The sequence below is a fragment of the Cebidichthys violaceus genome, unplaced genomic scaffold (assembly GCF_023349555.1).
Source record: "Cebidichthys violaceus isolate CVI_PGR_0920_01 unplaced genomic scaffold, fCebVio1.0.p SCAF_38, whole genome shotgun sequence".
Lineage (NCBI taxonomy): Eukaryota > Metazoa > Chordata > Actinopteri > Perciformes > Stichaeidae > Cebidichthys > Cebidichthys violaceus.
The window spans coordinates 1,285,608-1,310,353 of record NW_027176572.1 but is presented as its reverse complement, the minus strand read 5'-3'; the positions used below and the strand labels follow the sequence as shown (position 1 = coordinate 1,310,353).

At 42.8% G+C, this 24,746-nt stretch overlaps 1 protein-coding gene across 2 annotated transcripts in view; it reads right to left on the bottom strand.

Moving 5' to 3' along the window:
- Positions 1-20,180: 20,180 nt before the first annotated feature.
- The window catches only part of basp1 (brain abundant, membrane attached signal protein 1), a 44,439-nt gene continuing 39,873 nt past the window's right edge, over positions 20,181-24,746 (bottom strand). For both annotated transcript variants that reach the window (XM_068726156.1, XM_068726155.1), the window contains exon 2: positions 20,181-23,524. In XM_068726156.1, coding sequence (XP_068582257.1) covers positions 22,852-23,508 — 657 coding nt within the window. In that variant the 5' untranslated portion in view covers positions 23,509-23,524 and the 3' untranslated portion in view covers positions 20,181-22,851. The remainder of the gene's footprint in view (positions 23,525-24,746) is intronic.

Sequence of the window (24,746 nt, the reverse complement as noted above, 5' to 3'; positions counted from 1 at the left end):
CACGCACACAAATACACATACACAAATACACACGTATACACGCACACACACACACACACACACACACACACAGACACGCACACAAATACACATACACAAATACACACGTATACACACACACACACACACACACACACACACACAAATACACACGTATACACACACACACACAAATACACACGTATACACACACACACACAAATACACACGTATACACACACATACACGCACACACACACACACACAAATACACATACACACACATACACACACACACACACACACACACACACACACACACACATACACACACAGACACGCACACACATACACATACACACACACATGCACACGCATACACATACAGAAAGCAACGCACAACGAGACACAAGCACACACTGCTGCACGTTACTGCATGCATGCGTCAACAATGCTCACAAACCAGCACCGAGAAGCAGACACACAACTCATGAACGTGTGCAAACAACAACAATGCTGCGTTCTGTAAACTCCATTAAAAGTTCACTTCAGGAAGAACTAGTTGTGTAGCGTCACACGACAATGGAGCATGAATTATGAATAGAAAACATAAAGTATATTTGCATGTATTTCATCGAGAGTGAAACCTGTTCTGCATGTAAATTGACGGTAAGATACAGTGTGTAATGGCGTCCGTTACCTCCTGTGTCATTTCTGTTTAGTCTACAGCGAGGCTGCACTGATGTGACTTCAGTTTGTCACAGATGTTCACTGTTCACACATTCAGGAACATTTCCATCTCGCGCCTTTTCACCCACGCTGTGGCGATGCTCAGCAGATGGCGGTAACGCAACGCTAACGGATGGCGAACGCCATAGAAGCTCAACAGAAGAAGAAGACTCTCCTTAACAAACTCAGAACACGCTAGCGGGAGAAGTCCACACGCTGATTCAAGCGCCTCACCAGCGGAGTCTTGTAATAGGTTCTCGCTCCACGTGACAGCCTCTTCCCGTCAGACGGACGACGCCCATTTTCACCGAAAGCTCTCCGAGGCCTTGAGGCGTTACATTGGCGGTACGGGTTCCCCTGAATATCGACCCCTTGCTCGCGTTCACACACGAGGACCCGTACAGGGAACATGTCAGGCTCAAACTACATGTGTGAAAGGGGACTTAAGACTCGGGGATTACAGGTGCATGCTGGGATGGAGGCGGGGATTAAGAAATGATAGGTGAACAGCAGCAGAGAGCGAGTCGGCGGAGCCTTCAGGTGAGCCGAGCGACCGCCGTGACTATAAGGACGCTTTGTATTCGGTATGTTGAAGAGGAGGCCGTGTGCATGCACTCTAAATGAGAAATCACCGCCACGCTGTCACCATCATATTTATCTTAATTATGATTATTATAACAAAGTAGTGTTCTCATAATACATCTCACAATGTCATGAAAACCACCCGAGCACACATCCAGAGAGCGATGAGCTGCCCTTTCTGTTCACCGTCCCCTCCATGAATGGAGATAGAAAGGGTCGCTGACACGAACACCACCCCCCCCCCCCGTCCACCCCGTCCACCCCGTCCACCCCGTCCACCCCCGGAGACAGAGCGCCCTACATTCAACCATCAAACCCCACCGTTACATAAAACCACACAAGCCAGGCTTGCTGCCTGTCGCTAGGCAACAAGCTCCGGAGCCCCCGTCGTCGTCGCCCTGTCGTGGTGGTGCTGGTGGAGCCTCGCTGCACCTGAAAAGAGCTCAAATGGGTCAGCGAGGACAAAAGAGACGGGAGAGACGGAGGACCGGGCTGGTCCCTGAGAGTGTGCGAGGTGTGCGGCCTCAGCATGTGGTGAGGTTTGTTCTGTCAGCGAGGACTTCTGTGGAGAAGTGACTTAAACCTGCATTCTCTCTACCGACCAGCAGGGGGCGACTCCTCTGGTCAAACAGACCACTTGGTTTGTTTCTTCTTCTTCTACTGGCAGATTTCAGCCACATTTAAAACATGTTTAATGTGAACACCACCGATGTCTCTATAGTGTGTCCTTCCCTCAGTCAGAGTGAAGAGCATTGACAATGTCCACTATACTGTGAGACAAAATGTAATAAAGAGGTGGTTTCAGCTCCATCAGTGCTTCCTGTCTAACAAACCCTCCTTTTGAACTGGACTGAACATTTCTCTACCATAGAACATTGCTTAACTGTACAGAGCCTGGCAGCATATGTTATACAGTTCTAACTATGAAATCAATTTGCATGTAATCCACGGAAGTAGAAAGACAGCAAAACGCCATTTTTCCTAAAAGGAGTCAACGTTGATTTATTCGTCACGTGACTTCTGTAGTTATTTTAACCCAAACCCCGATCTTTAAGTCGTTTTTGTTGCCTAAACTTAACTAACTAGTTTCCTGTAAAGACGGAGGTTTATTTTGAAAAGATTGTAAACGTGTCAAACGTGTCAAGTCGCTGGACTTTTGTAGGAAAACAATGAAACACGAGGAGTAACTTTTATCGTTGTTTCTGTGAAGTAAGACGTGAACGTGAGTTAAATGAGATGCAGGATGACTGTAATGTATCCGTCATGAAGTGGTGCTTAGTGTTTAAATCTAGAGACGGGTTATGATCCTTCAGTTTCAAACATTAAAAGCTTTTCTTCTTAACCGTGTTGAGCCTCAGTGTGACCCCAGACACAATCAGCAGATTTCACTTTCATCCTGAGAAACTTTTACTGTAAGAAGTTCACCTGAAACGACACAAACAACACAACAGTTAACTTCACCCCAGGAACAAGATTCCATGACAACAGTCCCACCTCAGCCTGTCACCGCAGCGCTTTAAAAACAGCGCGTCTGGAAATAGTTTCCCTCTCTATGAATTCCTGTCACTCCTCAGCCTGCAAAGCTTTAAACAGAAGCACCCTCCGTCCCAGGAGAGACACTCGAGGGAGAATTTGTGAATCTAGGACAGTCGATAGCGCTCCGGATGACTGACGCGGGCGATCGTACGGCAATCTGCAGAAATCAAATGAGCTCCTAACTCTCTGTACTTCAGGAGAGTGAGGACTCTGAAGACAGGGAAGCAGGACGCGACTTATCAGCTCCTGCATCGAACAAAAAACCAACAGAAAAGGTGCATTAAATGAGCCGGGATGGTGGAATTACACACCACGCTGTTTCACCCTCTCTGGTGTCAAGGACATATGGACTCAGCAGCCATTGATGGCTTAAAAGTCAATTAATAGTCACTTCATTGATTGGTCGGTGGATTGAAAACGTTTGGATATTCTAATCTTTTCAGTTATTTACCAAGCAAACATTTTGCCGCTGTGTTGGATCGAGCATATTGTCATATTCGATGTTCTCCGTATCGCCGTGAGGCTTAAGAAATGAGCGTGTTATTGGCTGGAAGATGAGCTTTGATATCAGCATCATAAAACGGTCATATGAATAGTTTCTGCGACGGTCGAATGGGTCTTTTTGGACCAAGTTCACGGCTGGATTTCTTTGAGCATGAAGCAGCAGTGAAACGCTGAAGATGAAGTCCTCCTCACACAGTCAGAGAAGGGCTCTCAGCTCTCAGCTCTCAGCTCTCAGCTCTCGGTGAACGTTGAACTCCTGACAGTTCGGCGCCGGAGGAAAACAAGTTGCGCTTGTTCGGTCCGTCCAACACCGACGCTGCGACACGAGTCAGACGGCACTTAACCCCGACTTCGACCCGCTGCCCTGGAGCACGCGGCGCGCCGGCTGCTCGCTCAGATCGAAGGAGAGATGCAACGAAAGGAACGGCATTGATGTCGGAGGAGAAAGTGAGTCAGACGAGAAGCAAAGACACTCTCAACAACAATCCGATAGAATGTGAGGAAAGAGGAGCAGCACTGAGAGGTTGTGAAGCTACATTTCTACCACCGGAGGAGACAAAAGTTGGAAAACTTGGAAAAAGTATCAACCAGGCATTTTTATAACAGCAACATTTCAGACCAAGAGTGCATCTGTAAGACAGTTTCATGCAGAGTTGAACTATAAGAGGGTTCACGGCGTGGTAGCTGGGATCAGCTCCATCAACAGGATCAGAGGTTTAAGATACTGAAGGGAAAGATGATTGAAGGATTAATGTAATCTATTTATTTTAAGTGTTTAAATGAGATATAATAAGATCTGTAATGATCCTTTTGTTGAATATATTACAAACTGTAATATAAACTATAATGTACTACAATGTACTATTCTGTTTAGAATAACTAGAAATCTATCTGCAAGATGCTTTCACGTAGAGTTCAACTGTAAGAGGACCCTCGACGTGCAGATGTTTGACGAATTGGAAACCATCTGGATGGTGCTGACCTCTGAGGGGATTGAGGAAGCTGTTACCTAAGATGTGCTAACAAGTTGCTGTCAACGCTGTGTGCACTAAAGCCGTACAATGTGCACACAGGGCGGTAAGACACCGACACGGGGGCTTCGCTCTGGTGCAACATCTAAAGAAGAACCGCCCCTTGGTATCCAAAACACAAATACAGTACCTGAAACTCTGCTGAAGCCTCTTGTGAGCTCATGTTAGCATGAGTGAAATATCACATGTGGATAACGGGTCGGATAGAACTCTCCGGTAGCAGAAATAGGAAACGAGTGGAGCAATGCAGTGTCGGGACAAACATCGGCTGTATTTCCATTCAGTTGTCACGTGAATGTTAAGCAGTTTTAAAATGTGAGTTCTGTGTTTTCATCACCTGGTTTGAAGCAAATGAACGCAGCTACAGCGTAGTTTGGTCAGAAGTTGGCGCTCAAGGCTACGCATGTCTGTAAACAAAGTGGAAGAAGAAGAAGATACCGTCACGTCAGCAAGTACTGGGAATCCAAAGCTTCATGTCGTCTGGATACAAAGACAATATAAATATAGACGTGTCAGCAGAAACAGCTGATCAGTCATGTAAGTCGTTACTCGTTACCTCGGTATTTCCCACTCAGCTAAATGAACATCATGCTGTACTGAAGAAGACTGTAAACTAGAGATTGAGACCATAAACTCATGTTTACAATGTTTACTGAGGGAATAAATCAAGAGAGAAGTAGAGTCATTTTAGACTAGACTTCTATACAACCAGAGGAGTCGCCCCCTGCTGGACACTAGAGAGAATGCAGCTTTGGCTTTTAACGAACGGCCTCAAACAGAAACGTAGAGAAGAATGCCGTCATGTGAGGTTCACTGTGATTAATAAAGCGGACTCATCATCTCCAGAGCCAACACAATAAAGATGAACACGTCCAGGAGGAAACAAGTAAACCATTACTGAACTTAATTGACACAATAAAAGCTCCGTCACCATCAGCATCCTCTATTATTAGTTCCACTCCTGAAAGTTCACATCCGCTAATAAAAAAAGATCTCACATTCAAAGTTGTGAAGAAAGATCAAAGATTTGTTCTCTTTTAATCAAAACCCACTCCGCCTGTCTGCCGCTCCTCGCCCTGCTCCTCAGACACACAAAGTACTGCTGTTGTTGCTTAGCAACTATTACACCCATGAAAATATAATGAGTGAAAGTGGGAAGACGCCGTTAGTCTCTGTGCCTCCTGCAACGAGGACGACTGAAAATAACTCCGTCCAGGTGTCCATACCCTACATGTTTGGTCACTGTTGTGAAGGCAACGGTGGGGCTTTTATTCTGAAACAGAAGAGCAGCTACTGTCAGGGTCTCACCTCTCGCATACGAAGGAAGGCCACACGTCTCCCACTGCTGCGTCTTTGGTCAGCAGAGCAGTTACAAACCAAATACACTATTAATAACAACAAAACAGACGTATCAACTTCATGAAAGTGAGGCCCAGTCTGGGCCACGCGACAGACCCCGGGGTCAGGAGGAGGTCTGAAGATGGCCCAGGATTCACAGTCCTCTTGTCCCTCCAAGGTTCTCACCTCGCAACCATCATTCAGCTCAATGATTGGCTGAAATCCAATAAGCTCCTCCATTGTTCTGGGCAGACACCTCGGCCAGCCAGCAGTATCCTTCCCCCGCTCCTGGCACGTTCCTCAAACCCCTTCACAGACACTCCATATACATAAGATTCCTCACTACCCTCAGCGGTAAAACAATAACATGTTCTTTCCTCCTCAACGGTCAGACGAGAAGAGTCCGTGAAGAGGACGCGGAGACGCAAACGGTTCATTCTCAGGGAAGGAAAACACGATTCTCATTTAGCGTGTGAGATGCAGTGACATCTAGTGGTGAAGTTGCAGGTTGCAACCAACTAAATACTCCTCTGCTCACTCCTTCCTTTAAGCGTGTCGGAGAACTACGGTGGCCCTTTAGGTTACTACAAGGAGCTACTCTTATCAATACTCTGCTATTTTTCACGACTCAATACGTTTAAAAACGTGTAGTATTTTAAAAACAATTACATTCAGAACAGTTATATATAATTTAGATATAACTAAATATTGTTTCTAGAGCAGCGTCACTTTAAAAAGTCATTAATATCTCACTGGAATCAAATGTAAAATGTCAAGTTTATAAATGATAATAATCAATAATAAAGATTCAGAAACTTATAAAAACTTAACAGCTGAACATTTGTGCAGCTTCTGTTTTAGCTTGTTTGTAAAAAACAATATGCTTTTTTTTTTATGTACTTGCGTAAACATCACAGCGGTGGATGACATTAATGATTTAGCACCGGGGCAAGTTTAATACAGCGCTTCTGTACCCACCCCTACTTTTAAGTAATGCAAAAGGCAAAAGAGTTTGTCCATCCTGGGCTGCTGTAGAAACATGGCGGTGCAACCATTGACTGTATAGAAGTGGACGTAGTCATCGTGACGTCATCCGATGGTTTGTGGACTGATGTTTCACCGTCACCATCTTGGCTTACGACAGTCGCCATGTTGTTTTAGACGTAAACTGCTTTTTCTAAGCTAAATGAAACATTTTGGATTCTTAGTTTCAGGTAATTATACACTGATGAAAACATCAGTTTGCATTTTGAATTCCATTTCTGACAATTAATCCCCATAAATGCTACACATTAAGTTCTTATTGTGTTCTTTTGTAAAATGAGTTGTGAGTGCTTGTTTACATGATTGTGTGTGTGTGTGTGTGTGTGTGTGTGTGTGTGTAATCCCTGTATGTCTAGTGTGTCCCCACCCAGACTTGGATTGACATGGCAGACACAGGGCCCTGGGGAAGGACAAGCTGCTCGACTGGCTCTGAGGAGGGGGGGGGATGATGTTGGAAGAAACAGTCTCAAACATCCCCCTACACACACACACACACACACACACACACACACACACACACACAGCCGCTGTCATACACACCAAACCGAATGTGACAAGTGCCCCCCCCCCCCCAAACAGAGGCATTTTTTCAGTATTAGTCTTCTTGCGTTCTTTAAGCCTCACTAGCGGTGTGGCTGCAGGGACAGATGGAGATCTGCACCCAGCTGGCCTCCGTTCCTCAAGTCTCCATCAAACTGCAGAAGTTCTCCCTAAAAGGCTAAATGTTTGCTTTTACTGGAGAAAAATCAAGAACTTTTTAATGTTTTATTTAATATGTCCAAACCATAGACTGTACATAAGAAGTGGACGCAGTCATTGTTACATAACGCGTTGGTTTGTGGACGTTTTGAAGCCTCCAGTTAGGCGATTTGGCCGTCACCATCTTGGTTTTTTGCAACCAGTGAACAGGAAGTGACCATATCTGGACTGAGGAGGAGTGACGTAGAGACGCCGTATACGTCTCTGGTGTTGACCTGTCAATCAGCGTGTAGCCCCGCCCCTAAATCATCCCCTGCTTTCTGGTGTGTTTGACTCTAAATGGAGCATAATGTACTAAATGAACATCATGCTGTATTGAAGAAGACTGTAAACTAGAGATTGAGACCATAAACTCATGTTTACAATGTTTACTGAGGGAATAAATCAAGAGAGAAGTAGAGTCATTTTAGACTAGACTTCTATACAACCAGAGGAGTCGCCCCCTGGTGGACACTAGAGAGAATGCAGCTTTGACTTTTTGGAACCGGAGGTTGCCGCCTGGTTCAAACATTACTGAAGACTTTCACCCAATGTCAGCTGGGAATGACTGCAGCGCCCCCTCCTCAGATGACCTAACCGGAGCTATGTGAGGTATGTGAGGTGAGACAGCGTCTGTCCACAGTCACGTCTCTGCGGTTGTGTAGCTGTGCTGGACGTCCAGCCGAGGACCTCCCGCGCCGCTGAGTGCTGCTCAGCAGAGCTGTGCTTTCTAATCCAAGCTGCTCTCAGCTCTCTGGGGCGAAGCGCTGAGCGACTCGATTGGTCTCTTAAGTGGGAGACAAATTGAAGCTCGTTGAGGCGACAGAGCCAAAAATGAACGCTTTGTCTCTCGCTCGCTCTAAAGATGTTGTGATGGCCGTCCTCAGCAGAGAGACCAAAGCAGCCAGAGCAGACAAAAACACAGCAGTCTGAAATGTTCACCTGTAAACTCTGGAGTAAAGACAGACAGACATGAAGTTCATCGAGCAGTAATTTCTGGATCAGAGTGTGAGAAAAACTCCATGTATAGAAAAGCTCCTTTAAAGAGACGTTTAGTTAAAGTCCAGACATTTAGAAGAGTCTCCAGGTGAAGAGGGTCACAACATGAACTAGTAGATATCACCATCACACTTCACCACTTCATCACTCACAGTAAGAGGATTACTTTTTGTATTACAGGTTCTCTGAAATGTTTAAATATGTAAATGAGGCATTATGTAATGTAACTTTTGGTGAATTTAAGAGAAATCTACTGACGTAAACAGATTAAGTAGTAAAATAAATGTTTGTTTTTAAGCACTGATCAATTCAGAGATTTGGGTTGATTTTGCTCCACAATAATGTTTTTACCTGTAGTGTTTCGCCTTCAATAAAATATATTTGCTCAGCAGCACATGTTCAGCAGTTAAAGTCAAATTCATTCAGAAAGGAAAAGATCATTACTTTTGTTCATATATATATATATATATATATATATATATATATATATATATATATATATATATATATATATATATATATATATATATGTATATATATATATATATGTATATATATATATATATATGTATATATATATATATATATATATATATATATATATATATATGTATGTATATATATATATATATACATACATATATATATATATATATATATATGTATGTATATATATATATATATGTATGTATATATATATATATATATATATACATACATATATATATATATATATATATATGTATGTATATATATATATATATGTATGTATATATATATATATATATATATATATATATATATATATATATATATATATATATATACGGCAGTAATGTTTATCCACTACATCACTGGATAGCACTAATGTCACTGAGACACGTTCAGCATGTAAACATTTAAATACTGTATTATCTCTACACCTCACAGATGTGACTCAGAGGCGTCTCTCTCTCTCTCTCAGAGACATTTTACCTTTAAGTATGCGGTTGCCACGACGACCCAGCCAGCCAATGACAGCCGTCGACTCCTCTCTCCGAATCGACATCGGCAGCTGTAGAGAGAAAACGAAATAAGAAGCAAAAAAAACAACCAAACACACACAGGAAGGAGAAAGAGGGGTTGAGATGATAATTACAACAATCACAAAGCTGCAGTGCCACAACCCACTTCAGTTGTATGGAAACACAGTTTTTGGGCTTTAGATTTTGTTGGTATCAGTCACCACACTGACACCCTGTCTCCTACAAAAACTACATTCATGTACGTCTGATTTACTTTGTAGAGTTTGGATGGTTGTTACCTTGAAACGAGGCAGTAATTATGTTTCCTCCAAAAGGTGTTTGGCAAGACAAGAGACAGGGTTCCTGTTCTCGTCAAGAGTCTCAACCGTAGACTGTCTATAAGAAGTGGTCATCGTGACGTCACCCATTGGTTCGTGGACTACAGTTCTGAAGCCTTGAGTTCGGGCTTTCGGTCGTCGCCATCTTGTTTTTTTGGAAATGCCAGACTATTGAAATGATTGATGAAAAATGAAAAATGATTTTTAGGCACCTAAATGTTACAAATAACTTTCACGAACTGAAAACACAATGTGAAAGAGTTAAAGTTATAATACAAAAAACACAAACTCTAACAACCTGTCAATCAGCGTGTAGCCCCGCCCCTAAATCATCCCCTGCTTTATGGTCTGTCTGACTCTAAATGGAGCATAATGTACTAAATGAACATCATGCTGTATTGAAGAAGACTGTAAACTAGAGATTGAGACCATAAACTCATGTTTACAATGTTTACTGAGGGAATAAATCAAGAGAGAAGTAGAGTCATTTTAGACTAGACTTCTATACAACCAGAGGAGTCGCCCCCTGGTGGACACTAGAGAGAATGCAGCTTTAACAGCAGGAGGTTGTTGCCTGGTAACAACAACTTCCAACTCTGCTGTCGGGGGTCCGTGAGTTGATTTTACTGCCGCTGCAGAGGAATAAATCTCAAGCGAGTAGGATGTGGAACCTGTAGTTCCTCTTTAGATGAGATAAAGAAGGAAGTGTGTGTTTCAGTCTGCAGAGACAACGAGTCTTCTGTTAAAGAGGTGAAGACTTTCTGAACACGCTGCAGTTCTCGCTCACCTCCCTCGAGGAAGAGCATCCGAGTGCAAAAAATGCCGCTGATGAATGAGATTTAATACCGGCTGCAGATATAATGTTATCATTACCATCATTTGCCGGCAGCCTGAGGAATGCAGGCGACGTCACAGAGTGTGTGAACTGAGGAGCAGAGACCAAATCAAATGTGAACTTCAGCGCTGGGTTTCTCCCTGTTGTGCCGCATGTGTCGATGCTGCGTTGGTGTTTTTTGTTTTGTTTCATTGACTCGTCTGCAGCGGTTCGTTTGTTGTACAGAATTTGAGGTATTCTGTGGATAAATTCTGAATGTGAAGCTCATCTGATCAACCCTATCAACGTATGATGTCTCACACAAAGTTCTTGCTCTTTCCTGTGAAAGTCCAGCGACACGAGTCGACTTCTGCTCGTCACATGAACACAGAAGAGGAATCCACTCCCCCCGTGTGGTCCTCTACACGTCCTGGTTCCTGGTTCCTCGGAGAAGGTAGAGAATGGTTTCTACGAATGACGCCACGCTCTTTTTACGTAGGTTCAGCTCGAGGCAGAGCGTGAACATTGTTTTCAATAACAGAACTGCGGGGATATTTCCATCTCGGATACATTTTGTCCAACACCAGCCGAGCTGTGCTGAGTGAGAGGGAACAGGAGCTGCAGTAGATAATGACGGCCTCCCTGTGTGTCCATCACCCGGTACGGCTGAACCACGGACCGCTTGTCATCGTAACCACGGCGAGGAGCACGCTGTCCCTCGTTACGCTGAACTCCTCCTTCTCCAAACCCGTCGTTCTTTGTCATCGGCTGCCAAAACTTGTGATATCTAAATATGGAAAACTAGCGGGAGGACGGCGGGTTCACCGGCTGTGAAAGATGGCAGCTGATAGGAACCGCTAGACTCTGCTCACTATCAGCTGCTTTAAAATCTCTTTGGTTTGAAGGAGAATTCTACCCGCTGGTTGATTAACGGAACAAACTGCTTTTGATCCCCAAGTGTTTAGTGATGAATAAACCTTTTGTTGTTGAGCATTTACACCTTCATTCGTCAAGAAAGACTCTGAATATTTTATTTCTTAATAGATATCTTCCAATATTGTTTCATGCTGTGATCGATTTTGAGATTTTGGGCTGTTTAACTTTTCATAACACGTCTTCTTTCAGACACAATACACATTAAGGTCTTTAGTTTACTACCTTATAAAGCCTCATTTGCATATTTAAACATTTCATAGAACTTGTAACAGAATGAATGCTGGTGTTGATGTGAGTGATGAAGTGGTGAAGTGTGATGGTGATATCTACTAGTTCATGTTGTGACCCTCTTCACCTGGAGACTCTTCTAAATGTCTGGACTTTAACTAAACGTCTCTTTAAAGGAGCTTTTCTATCAATGGAGTTTTTCTCACACTCTGATCCAGAAATCTCCACTTCAGTAGTTCTGACCTCCACCAAACTTCACACCTTCATTCCTCTCTGTGTGCTGAAGCTTTCTACTGAGGGCTTTGTCCACACACCATTCACACACTCATTTATACTACATTTATTAATAAAAACATGGAGGACATAGATTTATTTGATGTATGAAGTGATAAAAAGAGATATTAGAAACTCTCTCTGTAAAAACCTATGTCAACAAAATGAAACAGGACTTTTGAACCTGGCTTCATCCAATGTTCACATTCATCTTCTGTAAATATATGAACATTTGTACATATTTAATAAGATAATGCCTAATTTGCATTTTTAATGATTTAAGAAAACTTGTAATACAAACAATAATTGCCCTAATGTGAGTGATCAGCTGGGGATGTTTCATGATGATATCTATCAGTCTTTTTTCTCCCTTTGTAGCCATAGAAACATGAATTATTCTCTAGTTTACACAAACAGACAATGTAAGAGAAGCAAAACGTGTGTTTGATTTCCCACCAGCTGCTCTTCCAGGCTGAAGTTACCAATATTAGCGATGGTTATATAAGGTTCAACAAGACAGTACAAGATGTACTTACTGCATGTGTGTGTGTGTGTGTGTGTGTGTGTGTGCATCTTCAGCCCTGTGATTATGTGTTCGTGTGCTCATGTACATCCGATTCTCTCTCTCTCTCTCTCTCTCTCTCTCTCTCTCTCTCTCTCTCTCTCTCTCTCTCTCTCTCTCTCTCTCCACATGCTCCATCTATCAGCTGCTCCCCCACAGGGAAGGCAGGAGGGGGAGGAAGGGAGGGATGGAAGGGGGAGAGGGGGGAGAGGGGGGGTGCTCTGCAGTGGCTGCACTTGTGCCTGTTGCTAGGCGAGAGTCGGCACCGCGGTCGCCTCCGCAGCCAATCGTGACGATGCAGGAAGCTCCCCGGACCAATGGGGGGGCGGCTCAGCTCGGTTTGTTGGTGGAGTTTTCTCTTTCCCCGCTCATTTCTCGATGGGGTTGTTGTGTGTTGGACATCAAAGGTATCTCAAGTTATTTTCGGCTGCCCCCCTTTTGTTTCTTTTCTTGTCGTGCGGCGGCGGCGGCGGCGGTGGCGGCGTCGTTCTCTGTCGTGGGCCGGTAACGGTGAAGCCTCTTCAAGAGGAAGCTCTCCGGTGTGATGCAGCTTATTCAAAATGTTGCCATCAAAAAGCTAATGTTATCCCATGAATGTCTTCATGTTTAAAATGACATGATGTCACATCTTACAAGCGTACGCTTCATGAAGCAGTTTACAACGGGGTTCGTTTGTGGAGGCTCTAAAAACGTCCTTCTTTTAAAGGATCATTTACGACCTTATTCATGTAACAATACATCTTAAAGTCTATTCATTTGACAAATAGTGCTCAAGTTATTGTTGTGAGAAAAGTTGCCACTCGAGGCCTTAATTTGGTAGAGACCATGAATCTCCTAAAGGAAGGAGGTTTGAGATTACATTTAATTTAAATGCATGTTTTCTATTCATCACGTTTCTGCGTATTAGAAAGTCAAAGATTGATTAGACATTCAACACATAATTGTTGCAGTTTATTACATGTTGTCAAATAATAAAGGGACATTTGTATTACATCACAAAACTCACAATGTACTGCATGTTTAGAAGAAAACTAATGAACTAATAAAGTCGTTAATGACCAGCTTAACTGAACTCAGTAGCATCAACAGTGAAACACTGAATTAAAATAGTATTAAGAACAGTGTAATAGAACCGCATCACAGTCTAGCTTGGGGGGGGGGCTTTGTGAGCGAGGGGAGGGACTCTGATTTGGATCCGTAAAATGAGGAGTATCTTTACATAAGAAATCAAACGAACTGTTTTATGAGAGACGTTGAGGAGGCCTGAAATCACGAAATCGATGCAAACAATCGACAACCGAGCAAATGAAGGAACGCATCTTGAACACTTTGAGCACATCGTATTAAGAAACCTGGTTCCACTTTGACCCTCTGATCCGGTCCATTCCATTTCATTTCTTTAAAAACAAAAACATTCAGTCTGTAAAAGAGATCTTTACTTTACAAACCTCAGATTAAAGCTTCCCACTATTACGTACCCTCCTTATAAAGAGCCACGGTGAGCGTTTGCTCCATGATGTCGGTCATTCTGTAATAAGTTGGCGTCACTTCGTCGGTTGGACCGCAGCTCTTCATCTCCCACATTGACGCACGCTCTTTCATTACAGCTAAATGGCACTTTATGGAATTAAAGAGCTCATTTTCATGCCGCTATGTGTTCATCGTAGGAAAGGACTGCTTCAGGTTAATCGTTGTGCTGTAATGTAAAGATGACCCGAGGGTTAGAGCGGTCATTTCCTTTAAGAACAGGGACCCAGCGACGCTTAAAATCACTTTATTGAGGGAACACACTCTCAAGTGATAGCAATCACATTTTGGCAATAACCATCATGTATTCAGTGAACATTAATGAAAAGTGTTTCATTACAACCAGATGAAGCTTTACAACTTCAGAGGTAGAGTTGGGTCAGCCTCGCATAAAGTTCAATGTTCAACTTACTACAATATCTATTTGGCATTAGCAAATTTGTTGACAGCAGAAAACCAAACAAAGATAAAAGAGGAAAATAAATGGAGAACAGCACCAATAGCAACATGTGGTGGAAGCTGATTGGCTTAAAGGATGCATGTAGTAATAATACTGGATTAAAGGACAATAAGAATCTCTTTATTACAACTAATAATGTAATTTAACTAATTTAATAAATCAACATTACATTTTTATAGTGTAGTCCCCAGAGAATGAATCTTCGGGTCAAAAGTGTAATATGTGGTATTTTGTGTTTTTCACAAACTAGTAACGTTTTGCTTGACGCACAGCTGTGGTCTTCAGTACAGAGCAGCTGGATTGACTGTTAGTCATTGTTCCAGTAGATTATTACATCTGTTAGAATAAGTAACCAGAGATACAGCTAATACAGTCAAATAGCTGATGTCATCTCTTTTGTTTATATTGTGATTGCTTTTATTGTTTCTGTTTTTACCTTGTGAACTATACCTTCTAAAGCACTATACAAATACAATGTATTATTATTATTAATAAGGTTGAACAAAACCACTAAACAAGAAAGAATCATTGTTAATATTGACTGCATATACCATAAGATGTATGAAGTATTTTGGTTTGATTAAAGACAAAAGAGAAACAGCTACACATAGTCTGAGCACATATCAATTAAGAACATTGTCTGGATTTTATTATGTTTTAAAATACGTTAAAATACACACGTTTTGAGCTGCAGTACAAACATTTTGCATCCAAAACTAAATCTTCCAACGTCTTGCCGTTGGGGCCACTAACTTATTTTTGAAGTAATCAACTTTTAAAACAGAAAATCACTGCATGTTGGAATGAATTTCTGAGTTTACTTTCCTAACTCGTAATCGCTTGTAGCTGTATTCAAAGTACAGTACAGTATTGCAGTTGACCAGAAGATTTTCAGTTTATATTTGGTCATGCTGCAACACACCAGAACCTGAAAGCAGCACCACTGAAATATATCAAGTTCTCATCTCTGAAGCGTTCTATTAGATCCTTTTTCGGTGTCCCCTGAGCCTGAAACATGTCCGATTATCATCACACGAATGTCTGGTGACAGATCCTCCCTGACAGCCGCCGAGCAGAGATGCCGGCAGATTCTGCACATTTGGCCCGGAGCCCCCCCCCCCGGTCCAGAGTATCCACGCGTCAGGAGGATCTGACTGATCTTCCACAAAGCCTCGCCTCCTTCTAGCTCCCCCCCTCCCTCTCCCCCCCCCCCTCTCTCTCTCTGATCCTCCCCCACAACGCCTGGCTTTGAAAATGGAGAGAGAGAGATGGAGGCTGGGTAAGGACCTGCTCACAGTCAGCAAGCTAAATGACACGGACGCTTTGAAAGCGCTGCTCGCACAGTTCATCGCACAGGCTTCAAAGGACGGTCACGTCGGAGAGGAGGGAGAAAGAGGGGAGCCGAGTGAGAGACGGAACAGAGAGGGACGAATGAAGAGCTTCTCAACAAGACGCTGACCTCTCTGGTTAGGCCTGCTGTGAGGTTCACACATGCCGGAGACCGGTGGTGTCAGATCGGCTCTTTCGCCTTCCATCCACTATAAACTGTGAAACAAACATTTTGATTATGTTTTTGTGATTGGACACTGACATCCCATCATGAGACAGTTCATCTGAAGCCTTCCAAGTCTCATTTGCCAGGCGTAATGTCGCCCCAGGCGGCAACCTGACGAGTAAAGCCAACGCTTCATGTGTTAAAGCTGCATTCTCTCTAGTGTCCACCAGGGGGCGACTCCTCTGGTTGTATAGAAGTCTAGTCTAAAATGACTCTACTTCTCTCTTGATTTATTCCCTCAGTAAACATTGTAAACATGAGTTTATGGTCTCAATCTCTAGTTTACAGTCTTCTTCAATACAGCATGATGTTCATTTAGTACATTATGCTCCATTTAGAGTCAAACACACCATAAAGCAGGGGATGCTTTAGGGGCGGGGCTACACAGTGATTGACAGGTCGCTGCCGCTACCACTTGTAATGGAAAAAATATGCATAAATAACTGTGTGTCCTTGCTGTGAACCCGAAATTTACGTATCAGCTCTTAAGGGAAAAGGCTACTGAAAAAGTAGCAGAAACAACTATCTGGGAATAAGTCGTGATATTTTTTGTTACCTTGTGTACCGAAGCTGAGGGAACTCAGCAGAACACAAGGAGATAAGCCCTTGTGGGTGTGACTCCCTTGAAAGATAACAACTGTATACAGGATGTTGAACATTGTGTTTCGTTGTCTCTGTTGAATTATCTTCCCATTTGCAAATTAATAAACAGACAAAGACAACTTTGAATCTTTTGAAGACTTTTCGATTTGTGAACAAAACTCTTCTCCCGATTATCATTAGAAATATTCCGCAACACACTCACTCCTCCACAGTCCAAATATAGTCACTTCCATTCCTCGTTGCAAAAAGGCAAAGATGGCGACGGCCGTAATCCAAGATGGCGACTCGAGGCTCCAAAAACCGAGTCCACATACCGATGGGTGACGTCTGTGAAGCCCACACGCTGTAGGAACGCTGCGTCAGCATATCCTCTGAGTGCTTTGACAGACAAAGCAAAAGCAGGACAGACACCACTATGATACGATTTAAACTACAATAAAACAACAATAAAACCCATATCAACATAATGAATACAAATAAAAATAAAGAGCAATAAAAACATGCGTAACAATGTATAATAAGGGCGGTTGAGTTTGTTTCTGCAAATGTGATTCGAGGCTGATATAAAAACGCATTTATGAATCGTGTTTTGTGTTCAGGAGCATCATCATTCAGCATATCTCGTGGTTTGCAGGAACGTATTCGCCAACATTTGTTCTGGCGATTGCTTCTTTTTTTTTCACAAGCTGTCTTCTGCCAGTTTTCTGCCTCTGCATGAAGCCTGCTGATGTGAAGCTCTGTAGCCTGTAGTTACCACTACAGGGAGTGTGTGTGTGTGTGTGTGTGTGTGTGTGTGTGTGTGTGTGTGTGTGTGTCCCACGTACTAAAGGTCAGAGCTTCTGCTTCTAAGCATTTTAATATTTCTGACAGACAGAAAGACAGACCGAGCTTTACAAGTGTTTTCAAATAAAAACAAAAATAGAAATGTCAGAACACATCACTGCAGATAGCAGGCTGTTTGAATGTTAGAGAGAGGAAACGTGTGTGTGTGTTTGTGTGTGTGTGTGTGTGTGTGTGTGTGTGTGTGTGTGTGTGTGTGTGTGTGTGTGTGTGTGTGTGTGTGTTGTTAGGGTTGAAATCTAGCACATTACCTGGACTCTTTGTCTCCATGTCTCTATGGAAATGAACTAGTTAATCCCTGCACATCTCACTCTTTTAATCTAAAGTACTGAACGTTCTGCAAGTCGAACACTAACCCACGCTGTCTCCTAGAAATCCCCTTCATAGACACAACTAATTTGCAAAAAGCAAATATATTTTAAAGGGAACATAATACAAACTGGGTTATGTTTTCTATGGACATAATGAGGACAATGATCCCGCCTCCAAACAGCCCACACGAGAAACATTTCTTCAATATCGTTAGAATTGACTGAAAAACAGAAGCTGCTCCCAGTTCTATAATCTGTCTTTCACTGCCAACCACTAGTGACAACATGCTCTTTACACAAGTCATTTTACTTGAGATGGAAATATTCTATTAAGTAGCAGTAACATTTTTTGGCACATTTCTGCCCCTGCTAATAAAGACCTGACGAAGGCAGATGGCCAATAACTATTTGCTAAAACATCAGACCAGTCGGCAGTCCGACTACCCAGGAAGCTAGTCTGTCACAGCCCACTATTGCTTCTTCGTTACATTTTATCTGGAGTTTCACATTATCAGGTCTTGTTTTGGGTTTGTGAGATACATCCCATCCAGTTCCTGTTTCTTTACCGCTGTTCACTTCTTATCTAGCCTCGTTGTGGCTTGAGTAAAGGCGTGGGGGGGGGGGGTATTACTCGGTGAGAAACGGCGTTTGAACGGGCGTAAATCACAGCAGAGAGATTAAGTCCGTGATTTACTGCCCCCTCCCTCACCGCGACGAGAGGGAGGGCGACGAGAAAGAGGAAGAGATAAAGACATCAATCGTCCGCTCTTGGCGAGGCTTCGTTCCTCCATATTTTGTCCTTTTTCTGGTGTCGCCCGACAACGTCTATCTATTTCATGTGATAACGAGGAGTGAAATTATTGGTGGCGCCAACAACCTCAGAGACAGTTTGTGGGGGTCTTCAGGTGCTCTGTGTGTGACCAGTAGCAACATCATGTATCAATGTGAAACAAAAAAATAAATAAAATGGCACCTTTTAGCATCCTTATGAGACGCAACGGGCTTTCAAATAATTTCGAAGTAAACTAGGGATGCGTAGATTTATCGGCCTGAAAATGAAGGCGACGTCTTGAAATTGCTGGTTTTATCAGCAATTTCCATTTATTTAAAACGGCTCCTTACATTCATTCATCATTGAGAAATGACTTAAACAACTTGTGGATAGTAAATCCATCGCTGATCAAACCCACGATTCACACTTGTATCCTTAAAATAAGTCCTGGTATTAATGGCTCAGAGGCAGAGTGCTGCTGAAACTGTGCCAGGCGGTTCAAGTGTTCAACTGTTGAGAAGCACTTTGCACAGACGAGCCTGAGCGGTTCTACCCTTTCGAGAGGTAAAGGCAGGGCAAAGCACACTTCAAAAATAGATGATTTGCAGAACGTTTTAATACCAATTGAGTATGCAGGAGCACGGGTAGTCAAAGCACACACTGTGATATTATTGAGACTGTGGTGTATTAGTGCGGTTTAAAAGTAGTATCATGTTTGCTCTGGTTTGGTCACCATGGTCTAGATCTTGAGCTTTCTTCACCTTCCTTTTTTTTAAGGGTTTCCATCAGAACCCACCCAGGGGGATCTTCCAAGAACCCTCTCATTGTGTCAAGGGTATCCTATGTAACCCACAAGGGGTTTCTATCAAGAACCCTCTCATATGTCAAGGGTATCCTATGTAACCCACCAGGGGGATCTACCAAGAACTCTCTCATATGTCAAGGGTATCTGATGTAACCCACCAGGGTTTTTATTTTTATTTTTTATATTTCAGGAGTTTGCTCCATAACCCACCCAGGGGGTTTATCTGAGACCTCGTTTATATCCAAAGGTTTTCACCTAAAAACTACCCGAGGGTTCTATAGCTATCACTGTTCTAGTCCAAGGGTTTCCACGAGAACCAAAACACCAGGTTCTACCGAGAACCCTTTTATATTCCAAGGGTTCCACTAGATTTCACCTGGGGGTTCCTCAAGACGCTCCTAAAGGGCCACGGTTGATGCAGCTCAACCCACAACAACCCTGGTTCTGAATCAGTTTTTGGGAGTGTGCTCATGCTTTCAACAATCATTGAAGAACTCTGGTTAGAACCTCAGCTCTCCCTGATTTCTAAGAGTGTAGGAACCAATTTTCTTGGAGCTTGGAGCCACAGACAGGATTTCAGACGGTACTAACACAATTCATTGGATTTGTTGACATCGATATTTGTTTTGTTAACTTGTGAGTGCATGAAAAAAGTTGACTTACACAAAATCCTCGAGTTTCAGTCAATTTCTTACATTTTATTACTGTTGCACCATTTATACAAGTACATATAATTTTGAATGCATCAATTTCCATATCATCTTTTTGTTTGTTTTTGAATGAGCGAGTGGTGTGGAAATAGCAGATGTGAGACATGGAATGAAAATATCAACTGTAGTTGCCATGGATGCAGACTGAGAAAGACTTTTTTTTTTTTCTTTTTTTTTTGTTCCACTTGACCAAAAAGACAGGACTACAGGTTCACCCAACCACGGACATGCAATTTACTGAGTCAAGAGAGGAAGAGAAAGTGAACCGAGTGACACGCAGCGCTCCTCGAGTGTTTGTTTCTGCTACGGTTTGACAAGTGCTGGGAGGAAAACGCTGCGTGTCAGTCGGATGAAACTGAAAAGTTGGCAAAATGGGAGATGAATAAATACATATACATACGGTATAAATCTACATATATGCAAAGGTAGAAACAAGGAAAGTACATCTACTCGAGCACTCAAGTTAATTCTAATTTGAAGGCGCTTGTACCTTAGACCTTCACTTTGTGAAACACTCAAGTGTTCAGTCCAATGTAAGGGGAATTTGTAAATTTTAAGACTTTCAATTGATCTCAAGAAAAGATTTTTCACTGATTACTCGACTCGTATGAAGCTTCCTTCCTTTCTGCTGATCCTAAAGCTTGACAAGAGTAAACTTTGTTCTTCACTATCACCACTTAAAGTAAATATGACAATACAGAAGTGCTATGAGTATTTTTCTACAGTAATACTGATTTTACATGAGTACAATTTGTTAGTACCTTTTTTCTTCCCCCCGCTGCATCTATGTACACATACGTCATATATATATATATATATATATATATATATATATATATATATATATATATGTATATGTATATGTATATTTTTGAAAAGTAAAGGAAAATGCATGAGGGGTGAAAATGACAAAATCAGAAGCTCCCGTTTCATGTGCAAGGCTTTTTCCATCCCATAATGATAGCGTGGTGTACGGTTGCCATATAGGAACATGGTCCAGAAGTAGATCGAGATGACTCCGATCGTTTCACCTCGATGGGATCAGACTGAGTCTGGAGCGCTACGTGGATTCACAGAGCAGCTCGTCTGGTTTACACCTAGATACCAAACTGGTGAGGTTTGTTTGTTTGCTGATGATGTTTCACACTATATGCCCATTTAAAAAAGGGATCTACTGGTGGAAGGGTCTTTAATTAGAAGACTGTCTTTATTTCAATCCCAAACTTAACTCTGAAATCCAAATACATGTGTATTTCGGGGGGGTGGGGGTTTCCCCTAATTTTGTGATTCTCTTTACAAAGGCGACATGTGGTTAGTACATGTCCACATTTCCATTGTTGTCTACTATATCAACATACTTTAACAATATACTTTCGCTTCTTAAGTATATTTTGCTGCTAATCCTTGACTTAAGTAGAATGTAGGACTTTTACTTACTGTATATCTAAGTATGTTTACTTTTACTCAGGTAAGCGAAGGATTTGAGTTCCTTTTCAAGTCCGGAAACAGAAGACAATCACAGAAAAGAGGTTTAACTCCCGACGTCTCCTGACAATTAACGTCACCAGCTTGTTGTTCTAAGCGAGATCAAACAAAGCGTAGGACGTGATCTCACCAAGGTCAGCGGTAAATACGTCTTCCAAAACAAAAATTCTAATTTGTCATCAGATTTGTTTGGAGGATCAGAGATTTCTCTCAGACTTTTTAAGAACACTTAGGGGATCATTTCAGCGAGGCTTTGCAGATTTTATAAGTGTTTTACAAATGTTAAAAAACCTCTTAGTTCACTTACAATATAGCTAAGGGTTTCAGTACAAAATCTAGAAGTTTATCTGAAAAAATTCCTACGACTGTTTTATACGTCTAAGAATGTGTTTTGCTCTGCAAAGTCTGCTTTGTTCAACCTCCGAAATGTCTTAGGAAGCCTGAGCATTCTCAGTCCTCACAAATGTATTTTTTTTAAATCCCATTTAAAGGATCAAATTTTGCCGTATAGAGAAAGTGGCGCATATGTGGAAAATCTGTAGCAACATAACCCGACGATACCAAAAAGCCGAGGGGGAGGATGGGTTGGAAAAGGAACCACAATTCCACGGCAAAGAAAAACTGGAGGCACCGGGCCAAGGCTGAGAGCATGAAGAGTGGACAGACTCAATGGAAGTCCAGCTGGTAAAGTGATTTCTCAAACCCCCTCCTTCCCTCAGTCCCATTTCCCCCACATTTTTTGATCTTCTGAAATCCACAGAGCTGCAGGTGAATGTTTGAACGCAGGCCTACTGAGAGCCGAGATGGGAGTCGGGTCAAACGTCTTGGCGTATGAAGGAGAGGGATGATGGATGTGGAATGGCGAGGTGTACATGGCCGACACAGACTCGTATCAAAGTTCAAATACTACAGCAGAAAAAAATAGAGTAAAACATAACAATAATAATAGCAATAATCATCTGCAGCGGTGGGAAACTTCTCCAGGTGGTTGCTCCAGTCCTCCTCAATCAACAATTCATTATCATTACAATTATTATTATTATTGTTATTATCATAATATGGGTGGGCTAGTTAATTTCATTTTTTTTTATCTTCATCGTCGTTGAGTTAGGTACTTTATTTTTTCATTTCCGAAAAGAAGCTGTCCATTAATCTTGAACTGCTACGGTTTGATCCTTGCTTGGTGCCTCTGTGGCGTTCGCCTCCTTGGCGGGAGGCTCGGCGGCTGGTGTTGAACTAGGGGCTGCGGCGGCCTCCTTTGCCGGTGCGGGAGCCGCCGCCGCCTCTGCGGGTTTGGGGTCAGCGGAGGCGGCGGGGGCCGCCTCGGCTTTGGCTGCTGGTGCCGCGGGGGCCTCAGTCTTTTTGGCGTCGGCCTCATCTTTACTCTCAGCCGCCGGGGCAGGGGCAGGGGCCGCGGCCTTCGCCTCGGGCTCCTTGGCGGCAGGGGCCGATTCTTTGGCCGGGGCGGGGGCCGCTGGTTTCTCCTCGGCCTTGGCGGGCTCCGCGCTCTTGGGCGCCTCCGTTTTCGGCTCGGCGTTGGCGGCAGGTTTCTCGGGCTCCTTCGCAGCGGGAGTGGCGTTCTTTTCATCCTCCTTGGGCGCTGCGGCGTCGGCTGCCGGCGCCTCCTTGGCCGCCGTGTCGTTCGCTACCTCCTTAGCGTCGGTCGCAGCCGGGGCCTCGTCTTTGTTGTCTTTTGGTGCTTCGCTCTCCTCAGCAGAGGCCCCCTCTGCTTTGGCATCCTTGTCTTTGGCCTTGTCATCGTTTACGTTGTATCCCTTCTTCTTTTTGCTGAGCTTGCCTCCCATTTTGGATCTCTGGCCTCTGCAACAAAAGGGAAAGATAAATGGCTTTTAGTATCATAGATACAGAATCATTCACTTAGATGAAGTGCTGTAAGAAGCTAGCACATTCAACAAAAAATAAACCACACAACGGACCAAAAGTGAGCAACAACCGCAACAAGATAAGTCTTGAGCTAATTGGAAGCTCCTGACAGAAATAAATGAAATATCACAAGTGACAGTGACGTTTCGAGCAATGCTCTTCTTCAGAAGATGATTTTTGACGAAGAGCAGTCTCTCTCTGTGATTAAATAAAGGAATGTATTGCACCAGCGTACATACATGTCTGTACAGAGACGGCAAGTGCAGAATCTGACATCCGTGCATAAGCTTTCATAAAGGAAGAGACCAAGAAGTAGAAGAAGAAGCTCATAGACATCTTATGCAACAGCCATGCATTTATGGAACATCTCCCATATTACATTTTTCTCTCAAAGTGAAGCACATGGTCCTCAGAGAACCTCCCAGCAGGATGTTTCTCTCAGAGCTTATTCAAACATGAGGAGTTCAAACGCTGCAGAGAAGAAAACCGAATGGAAACAGGAGCAGTAGTCTGAATCCGTCTGATGTTCATCCTTCGTTCTCCTGGAGACGCTCAGCACTTCCTCGTTCTTCACCTCTCGCATTAACAACTTCTAATTAGGGAGGCAAAAAAAAAAAATTGCTTCCACAGCTGACTGCCAAGAGCAGGAGGAAATTAAAATATGTGTGACTGAGACAACCTATCAAATAGATTGTTTTAATTCCCTTAATGACTGCTGTAGCTGGCTGATCCAACACCTTTCCAGAGATGGAGGTAATACATTTTAACACTTTTTACTTTTGCATTGGAGCTACTTACATTCCCCGATAAACATATTTAATAAAACCATTTAACGGTGTAAAAATGTATTTTTTTATTTTTTTCAGCGGCGTTGGTCTGCGAGATATGAATAAAAATGTGCTTTAGGTGCTCACAGCATTAAATGATTCAACACAAACTATCCGCCCACATTGATACCTCTGCGGTTAAGCTTGAAGATGTCTGTTATATCATTTACTCCGGTTAGTGAGACCCAGTTGGTGATACTGCACATGCAAAGGCTTCATATGTGGTGACTAAACAGCCATTTCTTCAAATGAAAAGCTTTGAGATTATTCCTTTAAGTAATTTAGAATAACATGACAAAGTCAGCAGCGGTCGCCAACGTATGTATGGGGAC